The sequence below is a fragment of the Octopus bimaculoides genome, chromosome 28, assembly GCF_046866305.1.
Source record: "Octopus bimaculoides isolate indiv1 chromosome 28, ASM4686630v1, whole genome shotgun sequence".
NCBI classification, from domain to species: Eukaryota; Metazoa; Mollusca; class Cephalopoda; order Octopoda; family Octopodidae; genus Octopus; species Octopus bimaculoides.
In genome coordinates, this window is record NC_142955.1 from 10,344,281 (window position 1) to 10,371,967 (window position 27,687).

A 27,687-nucleotide genomic window follows, 5' to 3' on the forward strand; every position below is an offset into this window, starting at 1 on the left:
TTTAACTTCTTGCATAATTCGAGCCCACAGCAATATCATATCTCCTCCACCATTTCAGTATTACGTGTCAAAAGTGAAACAATAACATCACTCTACTGTAATGTCAGATACTTTCACTTTAACGCTGAAACTATTCCACTATTTCAGTATTACGTGTCAAAAGTGAAACAATAACATGTCGCTACTGTAATTTCAAATACTTTCACTTTAATACTTTCAATTTCATACTGAAACTATTAAAGTGAAACTATACTCTCACATATATACAGGCATACTATAAGACCCAAGTCAAAAACATTCCCAAAAATTCAACTTTTCTGGTTGACATTAACACACCCATCCCCAATAGGGGCCTTCATTCCTACATTTTAAAGCTCCATGAGCTCCATTTTTCAGAAGCAAAATCCTTTTTACAGATTCCAGAAGACTGAAATTTTGGAATATGCGCATAAAGATCAATAGTATGGGATACATGTCTCATGATTAGAATTTTTTAGGGTGTATAAAGAGGGAAAGAACCCTCATGTGCAATTTTGATGAAATTCGAATCATATGTATTCCAGTTCCTTACAGAAAATATAACAGAAAAGTCTCATTCTTCAATTCCATGTAACACGGGCAACGCCAGGTATCTCTGCTAGTTTATTATATATTAAGACAATCACATAAGTAGTTCCCTTTTATACGTCTTTACTCATACTGTACATATTTCGTAAAGTTCATTTTATATTTATCAAGTTGTGCTTAGATAAATAATTACGACATGTAACACCTATTTTTGTCTATTAATTACTGACCAATTATTTTTTTAAAAAATACTTAAATAAAAAACTATATTAACTATCAATTATTTTCACATCCTAGTACCAACATCCTATTTACTTAAAAACTCAGTAAAAATGAGAGATGACGGTTAAGAAATATTAAATATGAATTTGAAATAACTCATAGCTCCTTATTTGGTAATTCCAAACGTACATACAAATACCTCTTGATCAGTAAAAAATTTTTTAAGGAGTTTTAAATAGAGATAAATATTGGATTTCATAGAGAGGAAATCAAATTGAATATGAGATATATTAGCACCAAGTCCTATTATTTTTTAACCTAGATTCAAATAAGAGTGACAAATCTAAAATTAACTTTACGAAATATCTACAGTATGAATAAAGATGTATAAAAGGAACTACTTACGTGATTGTCTTAATATATAATAAACTAGCAGAGATACCCGGCGTTGCCCGTGTTACATGTAAAGAATAGATAAATCCCCCCTCCCCACAAAATAATAACTATGAAAAAAATCTAAGTATATCTTAAACGCCTTTTTGTTTATTTTTATTTTCCATTAAATATCACCAACTGAAGAGTACAAATTTGACCATTACGATGTTCTATTTATGAAAATCTTAGTTCACTTGTAAGAAACAATTGTATAGGAATATCAAAATAAAATCCAAAATCCATTTAAACATTCAATCTCCTTCATTTCATTAATATGAATAAATTTGCTGAACTTTGTTTAATAAGTTAGGTCATATACTGATTACATATATATATATTATATATATATATATATATATATATATATATATATATATATATATATATATATAATATATATATATATATATATATAGTCAGAGAGAGAGAGACTCTCCCATCGAAGATGACGTAGAACATTCAGCTTTTTACGAACGACCTACACAAAAGATATATTTATTGTGATAAAATATATGTGCCGTGCATCAACACATTCCCTTCATCAAATCAACATTTATTTATATATTAGGATAATATATTTATATATTAAGATAATTTAAAAATGATGCTGGTACTACACTATCTCAAATTATCTTTATCAGATAACAACACACACACACACACACACACACACACACACATATATATATATATATATATATATATATATATATATATATATACATTCATATGTGTGTGTGTGAAATTTATCCCATAAATTCCACTCTATCTTTATCAGGTGTGGTCTGTAGAGCAAATACTTCTTGACCTAGTTAAGGATTATTTGACGACTAAGTATATAATTAATGTATTCTTTTAAATTCTAAAGGGTTACTCTAAGTTTTAATGATACTGGAATACATAGCCATATCATATTTCTCAGCAATCTCTGGTATTATATACATCGACATTTTATGACTTCACCACATAAATTATACTTTGTGAAGAACTGTCAAAGGCTGATTCCTCAGTTTACTTCATCCACCTGCACGGATACAACCTTGACTAAAGCTGCATAAAGACATCTACTTTGGGCATTGAAATCTAACATCGGTAATTTCCTATTTGACATTTGTAAAATCGAATTTGTTTTAGTTTCAATTTGATTTAGCTTGAATAGTATGTCTCGTGGACGCCCTACTGTTCCTCGTTTTATTGTGAATCCTAACAAAATACAGATCAGCAGATAATCAATGAAAGGCTTACAATTACGACACCAGTTCGATATTTGTTGGATTCAACGACTTGTATTGCTTGATGTGGTCACCGTGGATTGTTGAAGAATTCTCACATATGCCCAGGGCGAAAATCTATTCAAAATAAGTCTAACATTTTTTCTCGCTGTTCGTAGTGTGTATCACTTAAAATTAAGAAATGTTTAATTGAAATAAACTTTTTGGATCACTATGAATTTGCGAACATCAAATAGGAAATTACCCTAATGTGAATGTAATGTAAATAATAGTGTAACAAACAGTTTTGAAGAGGTATAAGTTTCCATTCTCTTTTATGTTTTGAATACATACGCTGTATGCTGTTTAAAATCCAAGGAGGCGAACTCAGGATTTACTGGTCGAGTTAAGTACCTTGTAATTGTTTACCGTAAATTTAATATATTCCTATTATTCGATGTGGTTAGCTAGAATCTGGATTATATCAGAGTACTAATAAGGTACCTGCTCGGTTTCTAAATCTCTATTCTTTTACGTTATGTGTATATTTGCGTGAAATTATTACGAAATACGAATTTATTGCTAAAAGTACGAAGCTACGCGAACGTTGGTATGGTTGAATAAAGTTGAAAACTTGAAAAACAGCTGAATTATTTCTACAAACTTCCAACACACTGATTCACTATTTTTCATCTGGAAACGGTAAGTTGACAAATATTTACTTTAAGGCTGTAATAATGTATGTAAATAAGAGAATCGTGATTTCATCCGTTATATGGAAATAAAAACATGTAACAACTTCGGAAAAGATGTTTCTTCGACTAACAGGCTTTTACTTACAGGAGAATATTTCCAAACTGAAATAATATTGACGTGATATTTTTGAAATCTCAGCATCGACCGTTACATGTGATATAAAGTAAATTACAGATACCGTGGGAAAACGAGAGCTGCCTCTCAGAAGTGATTATTAATTCTAGACAAGGTGACCAGCTGGCAAAATACTCAGCGGTATACCTTTTGGCTCTTTACGTTCTAAGTTCAAATACTGCCGTGCTCAACTTAGCCTTTCATCCTTTCAGAGTCGATAAAATAAAGTAACAGTCAAATATTTGAGTCGATATAATCGGCTACGCCTCCTGCTAAAACTGCTGGTCTTGCGCCAAAATTTGAAACGGTTCTAGGCATATGTTTTAAACTAAGATTCCCCTACTATTCCGTCTCTTTTATTGTCTTATTTAAATATAAAAGCGCTTCAGGTGTTTATGTTTTAAACACTCGAGTTTTAGATAGGCTTTCGTTATAAATATCTAAAATAGTCTAGAAAATTTGTTTTCTGTGAAATTCTAAACGATGAATGTATAATTTTGTTTTCTTAAAGCCCATTGACGTACGAAAACTTATTGTACGTTAACTGTGGTGTGAAAATGTCATTGGAAGTTATTTCTATGACATATTCAATCAGCTCCTAACTCATTGTTACTGACTTTTGAGTCACAGAGACATAAAAAAAAACACCGGTTGCCAAGCCGTGGAGAACAAACACTGGTTGCCAAGCAGTGATGAGACATTGTCTGTTGCTCCGGAAAAGGGATCTGATGTGAGTTACCTCACTCATCTATGACTTACTTTCAGTTGTTTTACGCCAGGAGCATTGGGACTTTGCCTTTCATCCTTTCGCGGTCGATTAATTAAGTACCAGTTGCGTACTGGCGTCAATCTAATCGAGTGGCTCCCTCCCCCAAAATTTCGGGCCTTGTGCCTAGAGTAGAAAAGAATTTTGTTTGTGTATATATATATATATATATATATATATATATATATATATATATATATATAATCATAAATATATAGTGATTGACAGTAACCTGCTTCTCCAACATACTGAGAATTCAGAAATAGCAGTCAAAGAACTACTGATTTCAAAACTACAAATTATTACTCCAGATTGATAGCGATATTTTTGATACACACAGAACAAAAAACAGTAGAGAAGAGTAAAAACCACTTGCCTTTAGTTAATTTAGTACGATCGTTTCACCTGGCAAAATTGTTAATTATTAATTTTATTACTAATTGACGATTCCCTGCCCTGCATATCTATATATATATATAGATAGATAGAAATATATTGTTATACTTGGGGGATGGTCTTTTTTTTTTTTTTGCATTTATGTCTGTATGTGTTTGTACGTGACTACATGTTTAGTATATGCGTCCCATGTGTGTATATTTAGATTTATATATTACACTGTTTGTACTTGTGTCTTTCATTTATTTATTTCAAGATATATACACATGCTAAGGACAGAGTAAAAAAGAGAAATAAATAAGACACAAACCCATACACACACACACACACACACACTAAACAAATATAGCCCCATGCACAAAGACATGCAGAGATGTGAACACATGCACTGCGGGACAACCTGTTGAAAGCCACCGACCAGATTTGTGGGTGGTGTAAGGTCCCTTCCCGACCCAGAGTAACGTGGTGGTGGAACAAGGAGGTAGACAGGGCTATTAGACAAAGGAAACAGGCTTGGAAGGACTGGAAGAACGGTGGTAGCAGGGAATTGTACCAATGTGCCAGAAGGGAGGCTAGGCGACAGGTTTATTTAGCCAGAGGGGAAGCAGATAAGAAAAGATTTCCCAATGTTCTGCGCCGTGAGGACCAAAGACTCGAGGTATTTCGTGTTGCAAGACAGTGTAGGAGAGAGAATAGTGATGTTGTAGGAGAGAAATGTGTTCGCATGGATGATGGTACGCTTGCACTAAATGAGGATGCAAAGAAAGAGGTCTAGAGATGCCACTACGATAGATTGCTTAATAAAGAGAATGAATGGGAGGAAGAGAGCCTGCCGTATGTCGACCCAATAGAGGGACCAGCTATCTGAGTTGATAGTACCAGGGTAGATAAAGCAATTAAGAGTATGAAGACCGGGAAAGCCCCCGGCCCATCAGGAATCACTGCAGAGATGCTCAAAATATCTGGCAGTGTTGGCTATAGCCTAGTCACCCGTATTACGAACCAGGTGATACACGAAGGAGTCATACCCAATGACTGGTGTAGCAGCATCATAGTCAACTGCTACAAAGGTAAAGGTGACGCTTTAGATACAAATAATTACAGAGGCATCAAGCTGTTAGATCAGGTTATGAAAGTTACAGAGAGGGTCATAGCCCAACTAATTAGGGAGCGAATCAATTTAGATGAGATGCAGTTTGGGTTCGTGCCAGGTTAAAGCACTACTGATGCCTTATTTCTAGTGAGACAGCTGCAGGAGAAATACCTAGCTAAGGATAAACCTCTGTACCTGGCTTTCGTTGACATGGAGAAAGCCTTTGACAGGGTCCCCCGATCCCTTATCTGGTGGTCAATGAGGAAACTTGGGATAGAAGAATGGTTAGTGAGAGCTGTGCGAGCCATGTACAGAGATGCTGCCAGTAAGGTGAGGGTTGGAAATGAGTACAGCAATGAATTCCGGGTAGAGGTAGGGATCCACCAAGGTTCCGTCCTCAGCCCCCTCTTATTTATCATAGTCCTCCAGGCAATCACAGAGGAGTTCAAGACAGGTTGCCCCTGGGAGCTCCTCTATGCTGATGACCTTGCCCTGATTGTGGAGTCACTATCAGAACTAGAGAAGTTTCAGGTGTGGAAGCAAGGTCTAGAATTGAAGGGCCTTAGAGTCAACCTAGCTAAAACCAAAATCCTAATAAGTAGGAAGGTAGATAAAACACAAACCCCTTCAGGTAGATGGCCCTGCTCAGTATGTAGAAAAGGAGTAGGTAGTAACTCGATAAGATGTACCCGGTGCAAGCTATGGACACATAAGAGGTGCAGCAACATCAAAGGCAGGTTAACTAGCAAGTTAGTTTTTGTTTGTGGCAGATGTTCAGGTGCAATAAAGACTGTAAACAAACAGGAAACAACTTCTATCTCATTCTAGGGTGAAAAACTAGAGGTAGTCGATAGCTTCCGCTATCTGGGCGACCAAGTTAGTAGTGGGGGTGGGTGCGCTGAAAGTGTAGCTGCTAGAATAAGAATAACCTGGGCAAAGTTTAGAGAGCTCTTACCCCTGCTGGCAACAAAGGGACTCTCACTCAGAGTAAAAGGCAGACTGTATGACGCATGCGTACGAACAGCCATGCTACATGGCAGTGAAACATGGGCTGTAACTGCTGAGGACATACGTAAGCTCGCAAGAAATGAAGCCAGTATGCTCCGTTGGATGTGTAATGTCAATGTGAATACCCGTCAGAGTGTAAGTATCTTGAGAGAAAAGCTGAACATTAGAAGCATCAGTTGTGGTGTGCAAGAGAGACGATTGCGCTGGTATGGACATGTGGTGAGAATGGATGAGGATAGCTGCCTGAAAAAGTGCCACACCCTAACAGTTGAGGGAACCCGTGGAAGAGGTAGGCCCAGGAAGACCTGGGCTGAGGTGGTGAGGCAAGACCTTCGTACATTGGGCCTCACCGAGGCGATGACTACTGACCGAGACCTTTGGAAATGTGCTGTGCGTGAGAAGACCCGGCAAGCCAAGTAAGATCGTTGCCAGTGCCCCTGGACTGGCTCTTGTGCGGGTGGCACATGAGATGCACCATTTTGAGCGTGGCCGTTGCCAGTACCGCCTGACTGGCTCCCGTAGGATTTTCGAGTGAGATCGTTGCCAGTGCCCCTGGACTGGCTTGTGCGGGTGGCACATAAAAGACACCATTTTGAGCGTGGCCGTCTTCGTGCGGGTAACACGTAAAAGCACCCACTACACTCTCTGAGTGGTTGGCGTTAGGAAGGGCATCCAGCTGTAGAAACTCTGCCAAATTAGATTGGAGCCTGGTGTTGCCATCCGGTTTCACCAGTCCTCAGTCAAATCGTCCAACCCATGCTAGCATGGAAAGCAGACGTTAAACGACGATGATGATGATGATGATGAAGTAGAGATGCATATCACAGAAGGACAAAAAAAGGGTTCCTTTTACACATTAAAATATGGTAGTGTGAACAGGCATAGCAGTGTGGTAAGAAGCTTGCTTCCCAACCACATGGTTTTGGGTTCAGTTCCACTGCATGGCACCTTGGGCAAGTGTCTTCTACTATTGCTTCAGGCTGACCAAAGCCTTGTGAGTAGACCTGGTAGATGGAAACTGAAAGAAGCCCATCATGTATGTGTATGTGTGTCTTTTCTTCTGCATGTCCCCTCCCCCATCACCACTTGACAACCAGTGTTGGTGTTATTATGTCCCCATAACTTAGCAGTTCAACAAAAGGCACTGATAGAATAAATACAAGGTTTAAAATAAAGTAAGTCCTGGTGGTCGGTTTGTTCAACTGAAACCCTTCAAGGTGGTGCTCCAGCATGATCACAGTTAAATGACTGAAACAAGTAAAAGAAGAGAAGAAGAAAAATTACATTTGACTGAGTAATACGAATGTGAAAAGATTAAGATGTGACTAAAGTAATTCCATTTGTAAGAATCCAGTCAATATATCTATCATACACAGATTAACTGAGGAGACAGAAATATATACTGCAAGGTGAGAAATGGTAATTTATCAAGGGACTTTGAAGGAAGAATATTTTGGATACCATAATGAATAGATTTTATTTTGTTTTTGTATCTGGTTTGAAGATTCTTTATGTGAATTCATGTGTTGAAGCAAATTATGTTGTCTGAGGAGAATCGTATTGTCTTAATGCTTTATCTAACACACTCACTGGTTTGATTTCAATTCATTTATTTTTTATATATTTTTTCTTCCAAAATTTTTGTTGCCTTTTGCAAAGAGTCAACATTCATTGACAAGGTTGCAAAAGGCAACAAAAATTTTGGAAGAAAAAAATATAAATGATAAATGAGTGGAAATCGAACCAGTGAGTGTATTAGATAATAAGGCATTAAGACAATATGACCCTCCCCAGATACAACATAATAGATTTTATGAGAATGGGAAGAGTTATGTTAAAAATATTGCTCTTTTTGAATAATAAGTTCTACCACTGGCCAAAGTCCATTTGTGTAAAGTGGGAAGAATGTAATTTATTGAAGCAACTATTGTTGGCTTTCATATTTGACTGGTATAAATTTTGTGTGTAAATGGATATTGGCAGATATGTTTACTTGTTGAAGTAAAAGTTTCTATTTACAGTTTAGTTGTTGTTGTTGGCACTCCGTCGCTTACAACGTCGAGGGTTCCTGTTGATCTGATCAACGGAACAGCCTGCTCGTGAAATTAACGTGCAAGTGGCTGAGCACTCCACAGACACGTGTACCCTTAACGTAGTTCTCGGGGATATTCAGCGTGACACAGTGTGACAAGGCTGACCCTTTGAATTACAGGCACAACAGAAACAGGAAGAAAGAGCAAGAGAAAGTTGTGGTGGAAGAGTACAGCAGGGTTCACCACCATCCCCTGCAGGATGCCTCGTGGAGCTTTAGGTGTTTTCGCTCAATAAACATTCACAACGCCCGGTCTGGGAATCGAAACCGCGATCCTATGACCGCGAGTTCGCTGCCCTAACCACTGGGCCATTGCGCTTCCACACAGTTTAGTAATGGAGAAATATAGTAACATTTCTGTTGCTTGATCTTGACTTTTTAAATAACCTCTGTAATGTATGTTTTTTCTCTATATTGTTTCAGAATATCATCTGACATTGGAAGGAGAAAATGTTTAACTTCAGATTTATCATCAACATCATGTTTTAAAGACAAAAAGAAACTATTACACACAAGACCTATAACCTGTCTATTTACATTTCTGATGAATTATGGTGAAATATGTCTTTCTGAACTGGGATCGTTAACAAAATTTCACACATAATTAGACTTGAAAACAAAGGGGTTTTTTTTTCCTGAGGAGATGCTGAAAGATATAGAAATGTCATCATATCATTGTGATATATGTAAAAAGATATTCTATCACAAAAATAAACTCAGTACTCACAAATGCATTCATACCAGAGAAAATCCACATCACTGTGATATTTGTGGTAAATCATTCTCTCAGAAGGGTAGCTTAAATAAACACAAATACATTCATACTAGACAAAATCCATATCCCTGTGATATTTGTGGTAAATCTTTTTTCCAGAAGGGTAACTTAACTAAGCATAAATATATTCATACAGGAGAGAAACCATATTGTTGTGATATCTGTGGTAAATCATTCTCTGAAGGAAGTCATTTAACTAGACACAAACGTATTCATACAGGAGAGAAGCCATATCACTGTGATATCTGTGGTAAATCATTCTCTCAAAATGGTGACTTAAATACACACAAATATATTCATACAGGGGAGAGACCGTATCACTGTGGTATCTGTGGTAAATCATTCTCTCATGCCGGTAACTTCACAACACACAAATATACTCATACAGGAGAGAAACCATATTGTTGTGATATCTGTGGTAAATCATTCTCCCAGAAAGGCAGCTTAACTTCACACAAATATATTCACACAGGAGAGAAACCATATCACTGTGATATCTGTGGTAAATCATTTTCACAGATAGGTAGCTTAACCACACACAAATATATTCATTCTGGAGACAAACCATATCAGTGTGATATCTGTGATAAATCTTTTGCAAAATGTTATCATTTAACTACTCACAAACGCATTCATACTGAAGAGAAACCATATCATTGTGACATCTGTGGTAAATCATTCTCTATCAGAAGCCACTTAACTACTCACAAATATATTCATGCAGGAAACAGACCATATCACTGTGATATATGCGGTAAAAGCTTCTCTCGGTCAAGTAACTTAACTACTCACAAACGAATTCACACAGGAGAAAAACCATATTGCTGTGATACATGTGGGAAGTCCTTCTCTCAGAAAAGTACCTTAACTACACATGTACGCATTCATATAAATGAATAACTATAGAATGTCAAATATTATTCTATGGAACCATTATCTTATATAGCCATGAGTGAATCTATACAAGTACAAAATCATAACAGTGTGATAACTTTCAAATGTGTTATGATGACGTATTTCGTTATCTCTGCAGGACTGGCCCAAACAGCATGCCTTGCTGAGTGTATTTCTTTATTGGCCACACAGAAGGGACAGCATAAGGATAGACAATACAATACAAAGTGGGGACATAAAACATAAATGAATGAATTATATAATAAACTAGCAGAAATACCCAGCTTTGCCCGGGTTAAAGAGAATAATGAAATCTAAAAACGCCGTCTAGACTATGCAACCCTCAACTATTAGTAGCTATGATACCATATTTCTACATTAATAACTCTCCAATCCATGCCAGCATGGAACATAGACATTAAGTGGAATGCCAGTCTCTCATCTAGGAAGGCCTTGAAATGAATGTTACCAACTGGGGACTATGTGTGTCGCAGTGATAATAAAATGACTCAAAGGAGGTCTGCAACGAAATAATTTTACTCAACACTTTGCAAGTGAATCAGTGGAGGCAAAGATGAGTCTCATTTACTTGACAATTTATGCACCACATTGCAGAAATCACAATGTAAGTATATCTGAAAGGGTAGTCTTACACTGTTGTACCGTTGAATTACAAATAATGCTCATCTGTTATGTTCAGGTTAAAATTTCATCAACATCAAAAATATATGAATTTTCATGGGAGTTATGGCCGTTATGCATAGAATATAATTTCCAAATTTCATAAAGATCTGTTCAGTACTTTTGATGTAGTTTTGGATAAGAAAACAAATTACTAATGTGTGTGTTTGTGTGTATGTGTGTGATGGGTGTATATATGTATAGATATCTGTATGCATGTATATATATGTATATGTGTACATATTACATGTACATCTATATATATATACATCTACACATATGTATACATATGCATGTATGCATATAGATCTATATCTATATATATATCTATGCATATACGTGTACATATACATATACATCTCTCTCTCTCTCTGAAAGTATCTGTCATTACAGTATCGAAATGTGATTGTTTCAGTTAGTGGAATAACGTGTACATATACATCTATATGTATACATATACATCTCTCTCTCTCTCTTTTTCTCTCTGTGAAAGTATCCGTCATTACAGTATTGAAATGTGATTGTTTCAGTTAGTGGAATAGTTTTATTTTTAAAGTGAAAGTATTTGACATGAGTGTTTTTGTTTCACTTTTGACACGTAATACTTAAATAGTGGAGGAGATATTATGTTGCCGTGGGCTCGAACTCTGCAAGAAGTTAAAATTTTTTTTTTACTAAAACACAACTGGAACCCTAAGTTAGGCATGTGTAAAATTTGAATGAAAATGGTTGCGTAGTTCTCGAGTTTTAGGGATTCACACACACACACAGACAGACAGACAAACAGACACACATTCTCATTTTTATATATATAGATGGTGAAATGGCCACCTGAGCCCTACTCCCCAGTGGTTACATTTAACTTTTTTTGATGTTATAACTTTTTATCTGTTTTTGTTATATGATATTAAAATTTACTTACATTTTTTTACCAGTTTGTATATGATGTTAATTCTTCATAGTCTACAACTGGAGGTAGGGTATCATACTCCACCTCCAGTCCTAATGGCTCACTGTTCGAACCAAATAATTCCATCAATTTAGCATGTCTTTCCCTGTCTATCAGTATGCATTTTGTGTTTTCTGTGTATTCTTCTGCCAGCAATTTAACTCTAATCACTGATTCAAACTTCGCTCCGAGTTCTTCAAGTTTCAAAGCCAAGAAACACTCAATATCATTTTTAACCTCTTCGCAATTAATTAAGTGTTTTCCTTCTAAATGATAGCCAAATGGAGCAATGTCAGGTAAGTAGGAGGATGAGGCAAAACATACATATTTTATGCCACAATCTTTTCCTGGGTGCCTTGAGTAATATGTGGTCTTGCATTATCTTGTAAAAGTACACGTTTTTTAAGACTGACCAATGATGGATGCTGTTTCTGCTAATGTTTGTGCAGTGTCTCCAATTAATGACAATACTTCTCTGCATGAACTGTTTTGTTTTGGTTTAACACTCCATCATAGAAAACAACTTCCATGTGTCTAGTTAAAAAAGTACCTTCAAAGTGATCATGTTAAAAACACGTGAGAACTTTCTTTCCAACCTAATGTTATTTTCTTTATGAAATGTAATAACTGAATTGTTGAAAGTTTTGTCTGCTATTGACAATGAGTTGAAGATAATTTTAAAATGTTACCTGGTATTTTTGTTCTCACTAAAATATTGTCTGCATAATTATATAATCCATAAGACAATTCAAGCAACATTGACATGTAAGCAATGTATTTCTGTGGAGATTTCAACATTTTTGTCCAACACCACAATGCAAAACATTTCTTCCTGACCAATCTAAAGGTGAAAACCTCTCCAAATACCAGAAACTAACAGTCTTGTTAGTGTATCTTTCATTTCCCTAAAACTATGCCTTCCATATTTAGTCCAAATTATCCAAATCTTCAATCATTCATTCTCTACGGGAATCTGTCATGATCTTTAGAAATGCTCTGCAATGTGTCTCATTTTAAAGAACAATGACTGCATTTGAAAGTTAGCTGCCTATTGTTGTTACTTCCATTACCTCAAGTCTTTCTCCCTTCTCAGTGATCACCAACACATCTATACTCACTGGTCTACTGTTGAAGTCTTCTCTTGTGTCTCTCAACAGTGGTCCTCCATCCTGGAGAAAAGTCAGTGAAAAGTAATATTACATTTGACATCAGCATAAGACTATGAGCATGAAAATCATGTAGCTTAGCTGACTACTTCTGAACTTCATATAGCTTAGCTGAGCATCTCTGGGAGTCTGGCCTCTTTCTGTATCGAATATTTTGCCTCAAGATTCATTGTAATATGATAGCCTAATTAGAATGATTAAGTGGTTGTCCTTGCATACAGCCATGTCCCTTATGTCCCTCTTCATCTGAGTGATCCTAATCTTGTGGGCCCATGAGTGCTGGCACCATGTAAAAACCACCTATGCCAGTGGAACATAAAAGTGCTCATGCCGATGCTGCATAAAAGCACCCAGTACATTCTGTAAAGCGGTTGGTGTTAGGAAAGGCATCCAGCTATAGAAACCAAACCAAAATAGACAATGGAGCCTGAGCAGCTCTCCAGCTGGCCACCTCCTGTCAAACTGTCCAACCCATGCCAGCATGGAAAATGGCTGTTAAATGTTGATGATGATAGAGACAATTATTACCTTTTCTCTTTGTCGACCCCTCCCCACCTTTTGTTTTCTTTTTATTGGAATCTTTGCTTAACACCAAAATTAGTGAACAACAATTTAAGAATAAATATTTCCCTGCCTAACTCAAGATTGAAGGATTTTACAACCTTTGTATTGTTTCGAATTTCAAGAAGTATTCAACTCTCCAATTTTTTGTTGTTTCTCTGGCTTTCAATATGACTACTAACACTGATTCTTCTTGTGCGGAGAAATTTTTATTTCTTTATTGCCCACAAGGGGCTAAACATAGAGGGGACAAACAAGGACAGACAAAGGGATTAAGTCGATTACATCAACACCAGTGCATAACTGGTACTTAATTTATTGACCCCGAAAGGATGAAAGGCAAAGTCGACCTCGGCGGAATTTGAGCTCAGAACATAATGGCAGACGAAATACCACTAAGCATTTCGCTCGGCATGCTAACGTTTCTGCCAGGTTGCCGCCTTGAATAAAATATGTGGAGAAATTTTATTGGTAGAACATCAAGATACCACTAAAAATTCCCCAGTCATTCTTTATCATGCAAACATCACTTAACCCTTTAGCATTTAAACCAGTCATCTCCTATCAAAATATTCTACTTGTTTTATGTTCAAACTGGCCAGATCCAGCACCTCACACCTAACCTACAATGACATTCTAAAAATAAACAAGCTACAAGATACCTGATTAGCTTGAAACAATATGAATAAATAAGCATTATATTTGACAAAATAATCCAAATGCTAAAGGGTTAATGTCTTGAAATTGATTATCTCCAGTATAGACATCTCTAGTTATCATGTTATCTTTACTGCCAATAAACAAGAGAATGCTGAACACCTTGTCAGAAGATGGGAAATTTATTTTATCTCATGGCTGAAGACTAAATATTTGATGTTGATGCCATCTGCTTCCTGACTTATCTTTATGAACAATGATTTGGACAATTATTCGTTTATAAATTATCTTCTATCTTTTGTCTGTTTCAGTCATTAGGCTATGCTGGGGCACCACCTTGAAGAAAGCCTTGTGAGTAGACTTGGTAGGCGGAAACTGAAAGGCAGCGAGCTGGCAGAAATGTTAGCACGCCAGGCGAAATGCTTAGCGGTATTTCGCCTGCCGCTATGTACTGAGTTCAAATTACACCAGGGTCGACTTTGCCTTTCATCCTTTCAGGGTCGATTAAATAAGTACCAGTTACACACTGGGGTCAATATAATCGACTTAATCCGTTTGTCTGCCCTTGTTTGTCCCCTCTGCATGTAGCCCCTTGTGGGCAGTAAAGAAATAAGGAAACTGAAAGAAGCCTTGAGAGTGAATTTGGTAGACAGAAACTGGATCTAGAAATGTCGTATGCATGTATATATATTCATCATCATCATCGTTTAACGTCCGCTTTCCATGCTAGCATGGGTTGGACGATTTGACTGAGGACTGGTGAAACCGGATGGCAACACCAGGCTCCAGTCTGATATATATATAATTAAAACAAAAATGAAGCACTCTAAAGAATAGAGTGTGCTTCATTTCCTGATAAATGTTTTATTTACTACATATATTATTCTCTCTCTGTTTATTTCCTCATATTCCTTTCTGTTGAAGAACATAGGCTCAAAATATAAAGGACTTTCTCACTTTCCTGTCTTTTCTTTTCCTGTAAATTTCAACTATATAAATATATATACCTATGTGTGTCTGTGTGTCTTTATGTCTGTGTTTGTCTCTCCATCACTGCTTAACCAGTGCTGGTGTGTTTATGTCCCCATAATTCAGTGGTTCGGTAGAAGAGCCTGACAGAATAAGTACCATGCTTAAAAAATAAGCACTGGGGGGAGGGTCGATTCATTCGACTCAAAAAAAATTCAAGGCAATGCCCCAGCATGGCCACAGTTTAATATAAAAGATAAAAGATGCTAAGGGTTAAATAATGTTGACCACCCGTAAACAGACAAATTACAATTGATGCTACAAACAAGGCTGTTGAAGGCATATGGCTCAGTGGTTAGGGTGTCAGGCTTACAATTGTCAGGTTGTGAGTTCAATTCTCAGACCGGACTGTGTGTTGTGTTCTTGAGCAAGACCTTCCATTTCATGTTGCTGCAATTCATTCAGCTGTAGAAATGAATTGCGATGTCACTAGTGTCAAGCTGTATTGGCCCTTGGATAACGTCAGTGGTGTGGAGAATGGCAGCTGGTATGCATGAGTGACTGCTGGTCTTCCATAAGCAACCTTGCCTGGACTTGTGTCTCAGAGTGGAACTTTCTAGGTGCAATCTCATGGTCAGTCATGACTAAAGGGAGTCTTTACCCTTTTACTATAAATATATGTGGAGGTGCATGGCTTAGTGGTTAGGGTGTTGGACTCATGATCACAAGATTGTGTTTTTGATTCCTGTATTGAGCAACGCATTATGTTCTTGAGTGAGGCACTTTATTTCACATTGCACCAGTCCACTCAGTTGGCAAAAATGAGTAATCCTGCAATGGACTGGTATCCCTTCTGGGGAGAATATACGCTCCATGGAAACTGGCCCTATGTGTATTGTTGTTGTTGTTGGCACTCCGTCGAGGGTTCCAGTTGATCCGATCAACAGAACAGCCTGCTCGTGAAGTTAAAGTGCAAGTGGCTGAGCACTCCACAGACACGTGTACCCTTAACGTAGTTCTTGGGGATATTCAGCGTGACAAGGCTGACCCTTTGAATTACAGGCACAACAGAAACAGGAAGTAAGAGTGAGAGAAAGTTGTGGTGGAAGAGTACAGCAGGGTTCGCCACCATCCCCTGCTGGAGCCTCGCGGAGCTTTAGGTGTTTTCGCTCAATAAACACTCACAAAGCCCGGTCGGGGAATCGAAACCGCGATCCTGACTGCAAGTCCGCTGGGCCATTGCGCCTCTACACTATGTGTATATATAACTCAGAAAGGATGTTTATCTTTTATCCTTATAAACCTGTTGCACACGAATGACTGTGTGGCTAAGAATTTTGCTTTGGAATTAAGTGTAACAAAAGCCCCTTTCTTCATACAGAAGGTGTTGTCAGCTTGCAGTTCAGGCTTGTTGAATTTTATTGATATTTAACAGTTTGCAAGCAAAAAGCTCACTCTCCATACAAATAGCATCATTTGTTTCTAGTTCTCAACATTATCATGTTTGGGCTGTTCATCGTTTCAGTAAACTGGGGGATTGTTACCTTACCTGGAAACAGTTGAGGTTTGACATCAAGAAAGGCATCCAACTGTGAAAAACTCTGCCTCAACATAGTCTCATCTGACACAATCAAACATGGGAAAACAAACATTAACCCATTACCTCCCATAATTCTATTCCTTTTTTTATGAAACTTTGATTTCTAGCATAAAACAGCCTTAGAAACACGCTGGAATGATCAAAATAACATTTTAAATGGAAATGAGCAAGATATTGGGTGAAAAATTAGCTAACCTCATTTGAATATCAGAGAAATATACCTAGTAGATATAGCAAAAAGGTTAGATATGTGTAAATATTGACAGATAATTACGAAATTTGTAATTTTTAAGCGATCTCATGAGATGACTGGTAGGTAATGGGTTCAAATAATGATGAAATTATTATAACACAATAAAAACTATCAGTTGTTTCTTAAGAGCCACCATTCTTTTCCTTCCAGATATAGAGAATGTTTTTAATAAATCATCTCAATAAAATTTTCCTCCAGTATATGTCTACATTTGTTTAATGCAGGGATTCTCAACCAATTTTATCTATGGATCCCTTTGATTACTATTTTATTCTGGTGGGCCCCTATAGTCACTCAATATTTTAAAACTAGTTTTATAGAAGCTGCTTTCAGTTCGAAATTCCTATTTCCTTTTTTTTTCAAACATTACTTTGTGTAGGTTGAACTATGTAGAATGTTAGAGAAAGAACCCCAGCTGTTTTTTTGCAATAAATACAAATACATGTAACAAAAGCAAAATGTTTTCAAGGGCCCTTACAATACTATTGTAGATCCCCAATCACTTTTTTTTTCTTTCTGTACTTTATTTAAAGGAAGCAATTTTGTGAAATTTATGACTTTGCCTATTTCTTTTAGCATTGTGTTACGCTTTCTCCTTTGTATGTTAGAGATTCCTGCTTCTCTGAAGATTTGTTTGCTGGCTAACTCACTTTCTGTGCACATAATTCTGTTGAGTTTTCTCTTATCTCTATCTGTGGTGTTCTTGAAACTTGTTTTCTTCCTTACTCTTACTCTCTCAATGTTTTATACCTGTTGTTTTTGTTGTTCTGTGATCTCTATTTAGCTTTTTAGAAATTACAATTGTTGTATCCCCTTCTCCCAGTAGTTTCGCTATTTCTTTCTTCTCTTTTGATGTTATATCTTTACTTTGACCCTTTTCTATATTCCCTGTATCTGAAATTAAGAAAAAAAAACCTTTCAAAATCACTTATCACATGGGAGAAAGCAGTATCTTGTTGATTTGCATTATAAAAAGAAACACCCCACAAACGTGTTTTTCTTCATTTCTGTTTTAAATGTACACCAATTTAGACAAAAAGTATGCAAGACACGAGATACGGTATTTAATGATATAGTTTTTCTTTTGTGTGAGTACGTTCATGAACAACAAGGTTAGAATTATCAGAGAATGATTTCCCGCACATTTCACAGTAGAAGGGTTTTTCCCCGGTGTGGATCCTTTTGTGTCTGCTTAGATCCGTATTCTGGACGAACGATTTGCCACAGATTTCACAACAATATGGTTTCTCTCCAGTGTGTGTTCTTTTGTGAACCACAAAAAGAGAGTTGTAAACGAAAGATTTTCCACACATTTCACAGTGATACGGTTTTTCTCCAGTGTGTGTTCTTCTATGTTTCGTTAAATCACTTTTAGTGACAAAATATCTCTCACATATTTCACAACGAAATGGTTTCTCTCCAGTGTGACTACGTTTGTGAACTAAAAGACTAGAATTCTGAGTGAAAGCTTTCCCGCATATTTCACAATGATATGGCTTCTCTCCAGTGTGTATTTTTACATGTCTGTTCACATCAGTGTTATGGACAAATGATTTACCACAAATTTCACAGTGGAAAGGTTTTTCACCAGCATGTATTTTTTTATGTGTTTTCAATAGACTGTTAGTGATAAATGTTTTGGCACATATTTCACAATTAAACAGTTTTTCCCCAGTATGTATTTTTTTGTGAGCAACAAGAAGAGAGTTATTAGCGAATGATTTTCCACACATCTCACAGTTGTAGGGTTTTTCTCCAGTGTGTATTCTACAGTGTCTTGTTAAATCGCTATTGGAGATGAAAGATTTTCCACAGATTTTACAATGAAAAGGCTTTTCTCCAGTATGACTCCGAGTGTGTAGTACAAGCGTACAATTTTGAGTGAAAGATTTCCCACAAATTTCACAGTGGAAAGGTTTTTCTCCAGTGTGGATTCTCTTGTGCTTTGTTAAATCACTGTTCTTGAGAAAATATTTCCCACAAATTTCACAATGATAGGGCTTCTCTCCAGTGTGACTACGTATGTGAACTACAAGAGTAGAATTATCTGAAAATGATTTACCACATATTTCACAGCAGAAAGGTTTCTCTCCAGTGTGTATCCTTTTGTGTTTTGTTAAATCACTGTTCTTGAGAAAATATTTTCCGCATATTTGACAGCAAAAAGTTTTTTCCCTGTTGTGTATTTCTTTGTGTGTGAAAACTTCATGTTCTGAAGAGAATAGTTTCTTACAAATCTCACAGCTATATTCAGGAATATTTTTGTTAACAAGTTCTTCATCCCTGTCTGACTGTGTAAAAGTATCAATATTGTTAAAAACAGTTGTGTTAAAAGTGTCCAAATATTTAATGTTCTCCATATTAATCCTCGGTAAATTCTTAGATGCTGACAAATGGTTATAATCTATTATGGTTCATCTTCTTGATTTAGATATCATGGAGATCTGCCCATTTCCCATTTCCTGTAAAATAGGGAACAACCAATGAATGAAATGAAATATTTAAGCATGAAGTTGAGCACTGACCTTGAAGTATGTAGGTCTCTGTATGTTTTCTACGAACATTAATGTTTACCTTAACATAAGATTTATTACTGACATGATATAACTAAATTGGCTGAATTAATTACACTGTGTGACAAAATTTAATTTTTTTTTTTTTGTCTTTGGTCAGTAAATTATATTTTCTACTTGCTTCCATCAAGAAATCAAAGGAAATGACTGCTATTCCCTTCAAACTTTGCTTTTGTCACCTGAACATCATTTTTGAAACTGACCTATTTTTTCCATTACATTTCAGACAGATTCAGTGCTGAGTTGCTGAAGCAGAAATATCATTATAGCAAATATTCTGTTCAATACCATAAGTTTTCTTGTCATTTACTTAACCTTAACCACTTGAGCATGTCCCTTAGTGGCTGACAATATGTGTATCTCTAATGATGGGCATAGCCATGTGTTGAGAAGAAGGATTCTTTGAATAAATGTAACAAAAGCAAAAATTGAAGAAAATATTAGCCATAGGAAATAACAGTTGCTATCCAAGGACGAAAATTGTGTCACACAATGTTATAAGCAAACTATGCAAGTGGAATTATTGAAAATTTTTTCCATATTTGAATGATACTGATCACATAAGTATTTATGTCCTTAACATAATTTAATACACATGAAAATGATAATCTTAGCCTGAAGTGGTTCCTTTATAAATGAAACCAATAATAATAAGGAATGTAAGAAAATATTTTGGCTTTCTTGAGTTATTGAAACGAAATGAGTAAATTTTTTTTTAATAATTACATGAGGAACTACTCTCGAACATTCTTCTTTTTCTTCTCTTCTGAAAACTTTCAAATAAATAATTATGAATTATGTTTCCTTTTAAATAAGAATAGACAGAATCCTTGTTTAAGCACACAGTTCTACACACAGGAGTTCATATGATTATGTAAAAAGAAAACGTGTATGATTTAAGGGCGATTTAGCTGTTGTTTTTAGCACATCTCACAACCACCTGCTACCTTCCTTGTTTCTGTGTCACTCTGGCATGTATTGATGTTTTTCAAAATCTTTCTCTCAATAAACACATTTAACGGAATGATGATGTACCCCAAGGGTAGTCTATTGCTGGATTTAAGTAAAAAATTTGAACTGTTAGTATTTTAAACTCTGATTAAAAATTTAAAAATTCGAAAAAGAGTGGAACTTTTAGGATTTATGGGGGGAGGGTTTAAAAATTATTTTATATATATATATATATGTGTGTATAGTTGTATGAATTCCTGTGTATAGAACACAAATTCGCAAAAATTATCTGAAAATTCCAAAAACTGAAAAAGTTATGAGGAGTTATATGGGGAGCTTAAACCTGAATTCCGCCTAAGAGATATCTTAGTTTCAAGAATGTTAGCTAAATAAGTTAATAAAATATGATTGTGTGGTAAGAAGCTTGCTTCACAACCACATGGTTCCGGGTTCAGTCCTGCTACGCGGCACCTTGGGTAAGTGTCTTTTACTATAGCCTCAGGCCAACCAAAGTCTTGTAAATGGATTTGGTAGACAGAAACTGAAAGAAGCCCATCGTGTCTATATATATATGTATGTATCTATGTGTATGTGTCTGTGTTTGTCCCCCATCACCGCTTGACAACTGGTGTTGATGTGTTCAGCAAAAGAGACCGATTTTAGAATAAGTACCAGGCTTAAAAAATAAGTACTGGGGTCGATTCATTCAACCAAAAACTTCAAGGCAGTGCCCCAGAATGGCCACAGTGTAATGACTGAAACAAGTAAAAGATGAAAGAATGATATTGAGAAATGAAAACAGTTTTAAAAATCTTATCTGTAATGATAATGTAGTGGGAAGTAGCTTGTTTACCAATCACATGGTTCCGGGTTCAGTCCCACTGCATGGCACCTTGGGTAAGTGTCTTTTCTACTATAGCCTCGGGCCGACCAAAGCCTTGTGAGTGGATTTGGAAGACGGAAACTGAAAGAAGCTCGTCGTATATATATATGTATGTGCATGTGTGTGTGTGTGTGTGTGTGTGTGTGTGTTTGTGTTTGTCTCCCCAACATCGCTTAACAACCGATGCTGGCTTGTTTACGTCCCCGTAACCTAGCGGTTCGGCAAAAAAGACCGATAGAATAAGTACTAGGCTTCCAAAGAATAAGTCCTGGGGTCGATTTGCTCGACTAAAGGCGGTGCTCCAGCATGGCCGCAGTCAAAAGAATTTATTTAGTCACTTCAGTAATTCAGGAAAGCAAAGTTATTCCCCATTATTGGTAGTTTCGTTTCTATCAAAGAGTGTATCCAATTCGCAGCAAATTAAAATCCATTACACAGTAAAATAATAATCGATGACCTATACGTTTCAGGGCTAGCATTATAGTTAATATGCACGTTAGGTTTTTTTCTTTTAAGTTAGCAGGAAGTGACAACGACATCCAATAATTACATGTAAACAATCTTTGTCGCATAACTGAATGTAAATGTTTTGCACAACATGAAAACCGTACATATATGTTATATAAGATGAAAACAATCACGTTAATGTTGCATATAGTACGTTGGAACAGAGTATTTCAGCTGCTATTTTTGAAATATAAAAAGGTACCATAGAAGTAGCGACCAAAAATTTATATGACAATTTGCAGAAAAAGGAAGGTGAAACTTCAAATGAAAAACCTTTACTGGCTGGTAAAGGTTGGTTTGGGAGGTTTAAGAAGCGCGCACAACGTATTCTAGTGAAGCTGCTACTAATTATTCTGAGCAACTAATGTGGTGGGAGATGATTACTGAACGGGGCTACATAATAGAGATGGTTATACGATGTTGATGAAACTGCACTTTTCTAGAGGCTCATGCTTGAACTTTTACTTCTCAAGAACAAAAATCAACATCAGGATTTAACCGCCGCCATCCCCACTGGTGATATGAAAATCCAAAGGCTTCCAAGGGTTACACAACGCTTAATTTACTTTTGATTTGGTGTTCAAATCAGAAGGCATAGATAACGAAACCTGTTCAAAGATTGGATTACAAATATTTTCTGTCCTGTTGTAAAAAGGTACAGTATTGCTTCTTTTACGCTTACTGAACTCAGATGAACTGCTGATATGAGAGTAGAATGCATCCCCAAGAGTACAAGGTTTCTTTTTTTTTTTTTTTTTTTTTGTTCCAGTCAATGATCAAGGAGTAATTGATAGCTAATTTCAAAGTATATCTGAGAAGAGCTTACAAGTAACTTATGAAAGTAATCGGCAAGATAAACCTACAGTTACAAACTTCTGAAAGATGCTGCGATAACAGATGAGTTATGGAGGACGAAGTGAAATCCTTAACTCTGAATGATGCTGGGAAAAATATATGGCCAAACCGTATTCATGGTTTTACAAGTTTTCTACAAGCCAATACCAAATTTAGAAAGACACTGCAATACTTATAAATCATGTAGAGATTGAAGAAGTGACAGAGGAAGATGTGGTTGCGTTGTTAGTGTCTCAGAAAGAAAGTTAATCTTAACGAAGTTTTTCGCCCTTCAAGTTGATGATGTACGACAAGAAAGAACAGAGTGTACTTTATCCTCCTAGTAACTCTCATTCCATCCACGAAAATCCCTCATCCAATAATCACGTAGATTTCCATACAATCAAACATTATGAGAGAATAATCGAGAATTTACTAGCTGATTTGTCAAATTATTGTATAAATATGTTAAATCACTAATCTTAAACAATGTGATAGAAAATAAGGAACTTTTCATTCGAAAATACAAAAGTAACATCGATTGCTGACTAGCAAAAAAAAAAAAAAAAAAAAAAAAAAAAATTGGTAATTTCATATTTGACATTCGTAAAATCAAGTTTTAGTTTCAATTTCATTTCAACTCGATTAGCATATCTTGCGGATTCACTGTTGCTCCTTGTTCTATTGTGAATCCCAACGAAATATTTACAGATCAGCAGATAATCAATGAAAGACATACAATTACGACACTGGTTCGATATTTGTTAGATTCAGCAATTTGTATTGCTTGGTGTGCTTGCCATGAATTGTTGACGAATTCTCACATGTGCCGAAAGCGACACTCTACTCAAAATAAGTCTAAAATCTTTACTCGCTGTTCGCAGTGTATATCATTTATAATCATGAAATGTTTTATTGAAATAACTTTTTGGATCTCTATGATTTTACGAACGTCAAATAGAAAATTACCAAAATTTTTCTTGTCTTCAAAGTGGTTGAAAAGTCAGTAGTGCCAACAAATATTAACAGACATAATACTTACACAAATGTCTGATAAATGATATTGTTATAATTGTACAGTAGTTGAGAAATATTTTACAAAAGTTGTTAAAATGAGTGAAGTAGATGAGAAAGATGAATCAAACATCACAACAGTTGGGTATCGCAACTTGGCGCGAAGTATAGCCATTGCGCATGCGTATGGAGTATACGTGAGAAGACAAAATCTTTTGCTGTAAATAATCTCATCTATAACTTAATTACTATGTCGAGGATGCGTGAATATTTATAACTGCTTTCCAAGCGCTAGAGTTTTCTCAGATTTTCTACGCAGGTGTAAGTCTGGCATGCTGATGACAAAGATCGCATTTATTTTTTGGACTAGTGGGATACAAGGGTCCCAAAATATTGACTTAACGATACAATAAACTGAACATATTAAGTCTATTGTTTTATAATTATTTCTGTCATATATCACAATAAAATGAACAAATATAATAAACTTTGTAAAAAAAAAACTGGATTAAAAACAATTAAAAATTCACAGAGGATATTGTCGGGCCCCTCATATCGTTAAAACAATATTTCGGGACACCTGTATCCCACAAGTTAGTACCTCATTTTCTAGTAATTGTTCAGTATAGGTGATTTGAAAACGTAAATAAAGATTAAGAGGGAGATACCTAGGTTCTCATTGTTTACTTACAGAGAAATATGTCCTCAACTGTGAATCAATCTTGGATTATCACTCAATTAGCCGAATCAGGAGACAAGATTTTTCAGTGCTTGACACGGCATCGACTAATTATGCATATGTACACTTGCGAAAATCGTAATTTACCATGTGGCCTCACTACGAGTGGTGACGCTATTGATGGGAAAATGTGGGTCTGTAAGGTTTGTATAAGGAGGAAATCATTTCGTCACCGTTCATTCTTCGAAAGAAGCCATATTTCACTGTACAATATCGTTTTGATCATTTATTGCTGGTCACGCGATATGTCACAAGAAGATATGCATAAGTGTTCCATAAACAGTCGTAGATTGGTGTAATTTCTGCTGTGAAGTATGCGACGTTTGGCTTCAACAAAACCCAAGGGAAATCGGCGGTGTTGATGATAATGGGCTACCGCTAGTAGTGGAAATTGGTGAAAGCAAGTTTCTTCGTCCTGCAAATAAGGACGTTCACACACAAAATGTTTAAAAAAAAAAGTGTTTGTTGTTTAACTGCAAGTTGACTTATTCATGTCCCTTTACTAGTTATTTCCCCCTTAATTTTTATTTACTTTTTTAAATTCCCTATACTGAACAATTATCCCTCAGCAATACAGCAACGTTGTCTTAGACACAAGGCAATTGTTGCTGTTACCAAATCTCGCAAAGCAATTTATTTGGTTTGTAATAAATCTTTTGGAAAGCGAAGATTCGGACAAAGTTGATAATTTTTTAAAAACATTTTTTCAGTTGTGTTTTGAACATATGTAATTTCAATACTCAAAAAAACTGCACAGATTCAAATTTTTTTTAAATTCTCCAATTTCTGTTTAAACGTAATCTTAAGTGCTAACAACAAATCTTAACTGTAAGTCCTTACCTTAAACCCTAACCCTAAGCTTATCCCTAAAACGTAAAGCCCTGACCCTAACTCTATTATTACGCGTATAGCAACAATTTTCTTAACATACACTTTTTTCAATTTCCAAAATATTTTCTTATCATTTATTTTGAATCTGTATATACGCTAACTATTTTGGATCAGTTATGATGTATTATGAAGTTACTGAAAGAAATGATAGTTAATGATAGAAAACGGGAATAACATTATGAACAAAGTATTTCCAGTTAGAAATAAGTGACAGATACTTCGGAGTACATTGAAGGTATATTTTCGTCCAAATATATATTTACTAGTCATCTCTGAATGAAATTATTCAGGACAATATGTTAAGAAAATCTTGAAATAAAAAGTTACTGCTAGGTACATTACTTTGGAACAAAGTGGAGCAAAAAATGATAAACGATTTTCATTTTGAAAAACCTTTTTTATTTGTAGAATAAATAAATTTTCAACCCCCACCCCAAATATAAAAGTTATGTGGGGATTTTATCCAAAACTTTCTCAAATGTACAGGGGTTGATTCATTCAACTAAAAATTCTTCAAGATGGTGCCCCAGCCAGGTTGCAGTCCATGGTTCAGAAATATAACATTACACCAACAATGAAAGATAAATCCTGTTAGTCATTATAACTTTGTGATTACCAAATTCTCTTTGCAATTCTGCAGCTCCTACATCATAATGTTGCACTCAATAAATTGTGAGGATTTACAGGATTTAGTAGTGTTTGCAGTATGGGAAGATTTGGAGAAGTGAAACAGCAAAGTTTCACCTTTTGGTACATTATAATTAAGCACCAGAAGTACAAGATGCGACTTTTGTTGACTTCAGTAGATTTCAGAAACTCACCGCCTATGACTGTCTCATTTCATACTGAGTACCACCTAAGTTGGCTCTTGTCATCCAAAAGATAATACTCTCTTAGATGTAAACTTTGCCTGTGATGTTGTAGTCCAGGCAATATTTATTAAAAACAATCAATAAAGGCACTGGTAGACTTGATCTCAGCAATAATAACAGTAAACAAAAAGTGTGCTACAAGGAAACCTGTATCCAAACAGATTCCATCATAAACTAACAAATGCTGAGAGAGCTAATACCTTTGTTAGTAACAAAAGGATATTGAAGGCTTGAAAGAAATGAAGCCAGCATGCTCTGCTGGATGGGTAGTGTCAGTGTGCATGTACAACAGAGCAACTGATTTGAGAGAAAAACTGGGTACGTGAGGCATTAGATGTAGCATATAGATGAGGACAACTACATCAAGAAATACCAATCTCTAATTGTGGAGGGAATGTATGGAAGGGGTTGACTCAGGAAGATGTGAGATGAAGTAGTGAGAAAGGTTCTTCAGATGTTAGGCCTTACAGAGAGGATGATAAGAGACAGAGACTTCTAGTGATTTGCTGTGCATGAGAAGGCACATCAAACCAAGTAAAATTGTGGCTGTCCTTGCATACAGGCATGTCCCCTACATTCCTCTTCAGCTGAGTAATCCTAATCTTGCAGGCTTGTGGGTGCCAGTGCCACGTAAATAACACCCATGCAGACACCACATAAACACACTGATGCTAGTATTGTGTAAAAGCATCCCACACACTCTGTAAAGTGGTTGGCAATGAGAAAGGCATTTAGCCATAGAAACCACGCCAAAACAGACATGGAGCCTGGCTAGCATGGCAAACAGAAGTTAAATGATGATGTCCACCTACCAGCAGAATTCTACTCAATCAAAGAAGCAATATAACCATGGTCATTAAAACTTAGCTACTGAAATGTTCTAACTGTTTCAGTTGAATGAAGATATGGCAGCTACTGTCTTTAGGTGAAAGTTATGTGTTGAAACAATTTTACTAAAGAAAACACCATCCTGTAAATATATATATATATATATATATATATAAGATTTTAATTCAAGACTTATAAGATTTTACTTTGACATATAAATGTGAATAGTTTGTCTCAAATTTCAGTAAAAATAAAATTTTATGTGAGTTTCTCAGTGAGTTGTTCTTTTGGTAGACCTGAAGCATAAGTTTCAATACTTCCATTCATTAATGTATTCATTACTTTCATTCTTATATTGTTGACTAATAAATATAAATGCTATTATTTTTGTAATCAATTTTTCAACTTCCACATTGATCATGAATAGTTA

At 35.9% G+C, this 27,687-nt stretch overlaps 2 protein-coding genes across 6 annotated transcripts; one reads left to right on the forward strand and one right to left on the reverse strand.

The window, feature by feature from the left end:
* The first annotated feature begins 1,984 nt into the window (after window positions 1-1,984).
* On the forward strand, window positions 1,985-27,528 carry LOC128251084 (uncharacterized). 2 transcript variants are annotated; one of them, XR_016238779.1, is made up of 3 exons: window positions 1,998-3,137; window positions 9,084-10,954; window positions 19,965-27,528. XR_016238779.1 is itself a non-coding variant. In XM_052977444.2 (2 exons), exon 2 carries the CDS (start codon window positions 9,304-9,306, stop codon window positions 10,333-10,335), a length of 1,032 nt encoding a protein of 343 aa, XP_052833404.2. In that variant the 5' UTR covers window positions 1,985-3,137; window positions 9,084-9,303; the 3' UTR covers window positions 10,336-11,941. The 2 variants fall into 2 exon arrangements, 1 of the variants encoding a protein (XP_052833404.2); XM_052977444.2 differs by lacking the exon at window positions 19,965-27,528 and having other exon boundaries at window positions 1,985-3,137; window positions 9,084-11,941.
* On the reverse strand, window positions 13,880-24,754 carry LOC106882948 (uncharacterized). Of its 4 annotated transcripts, none has more exons than XR_001411051.3 (2): window positions 24,619-24,754; window positions 13,880-18,059 (listed from the first exon to the last, which is right to left on the reverse strand). XR_001411051.3 is itself a non-coding variant. In XM_014933793.3 (2 exons), the coding sequence occupies exon 2, from the start codon at window positions 19,523-19,525 to the stop codon at window positions 18,230-18,232; it is 1,296 nt and encodes a 431-aa protein (XP_014789279.1). In that variant the 5' UTR covers window positions 19,526-19,627; window positions 24,619-24,753; the 3' UTR covers window positions 15,527-18,229. The 4 variants fall into 4 exon arrangements, 2 of the variants coding, with proteins under 2 accessions (XP_014789279.1, XP_014789280.1); XR_001411052.3 differs by lacking the exon at window positions 24,619-24,754 and adding an exon at window positions 23,956-24,093 and having other exon boundaries at window positions 15,527-18,059; XM_014933793.3 differs by having other exon boundaries at window positions 15,527-19,627; window positions 24,619-24,753.
* Window positions 27,529-27,687: the final 159 nt, after the last annotated feature.

Bases quoted from the DNA above. Each gene is read 5' to 3' on its own strand.
- LOC128251084 (XM_052977444.2), top strand. From the start codon at position 9,304: ATGCTGAAAGATATAGAAATGTCATCATATCATTGTGATATATGTAAA.
- LOC106882948 (XM_014933793.3), bottom strand. From the start codon at position 19,525: ATGGAGAACATTAAATATTTGGACACTTTTAACACAACTGTTTTTAAC.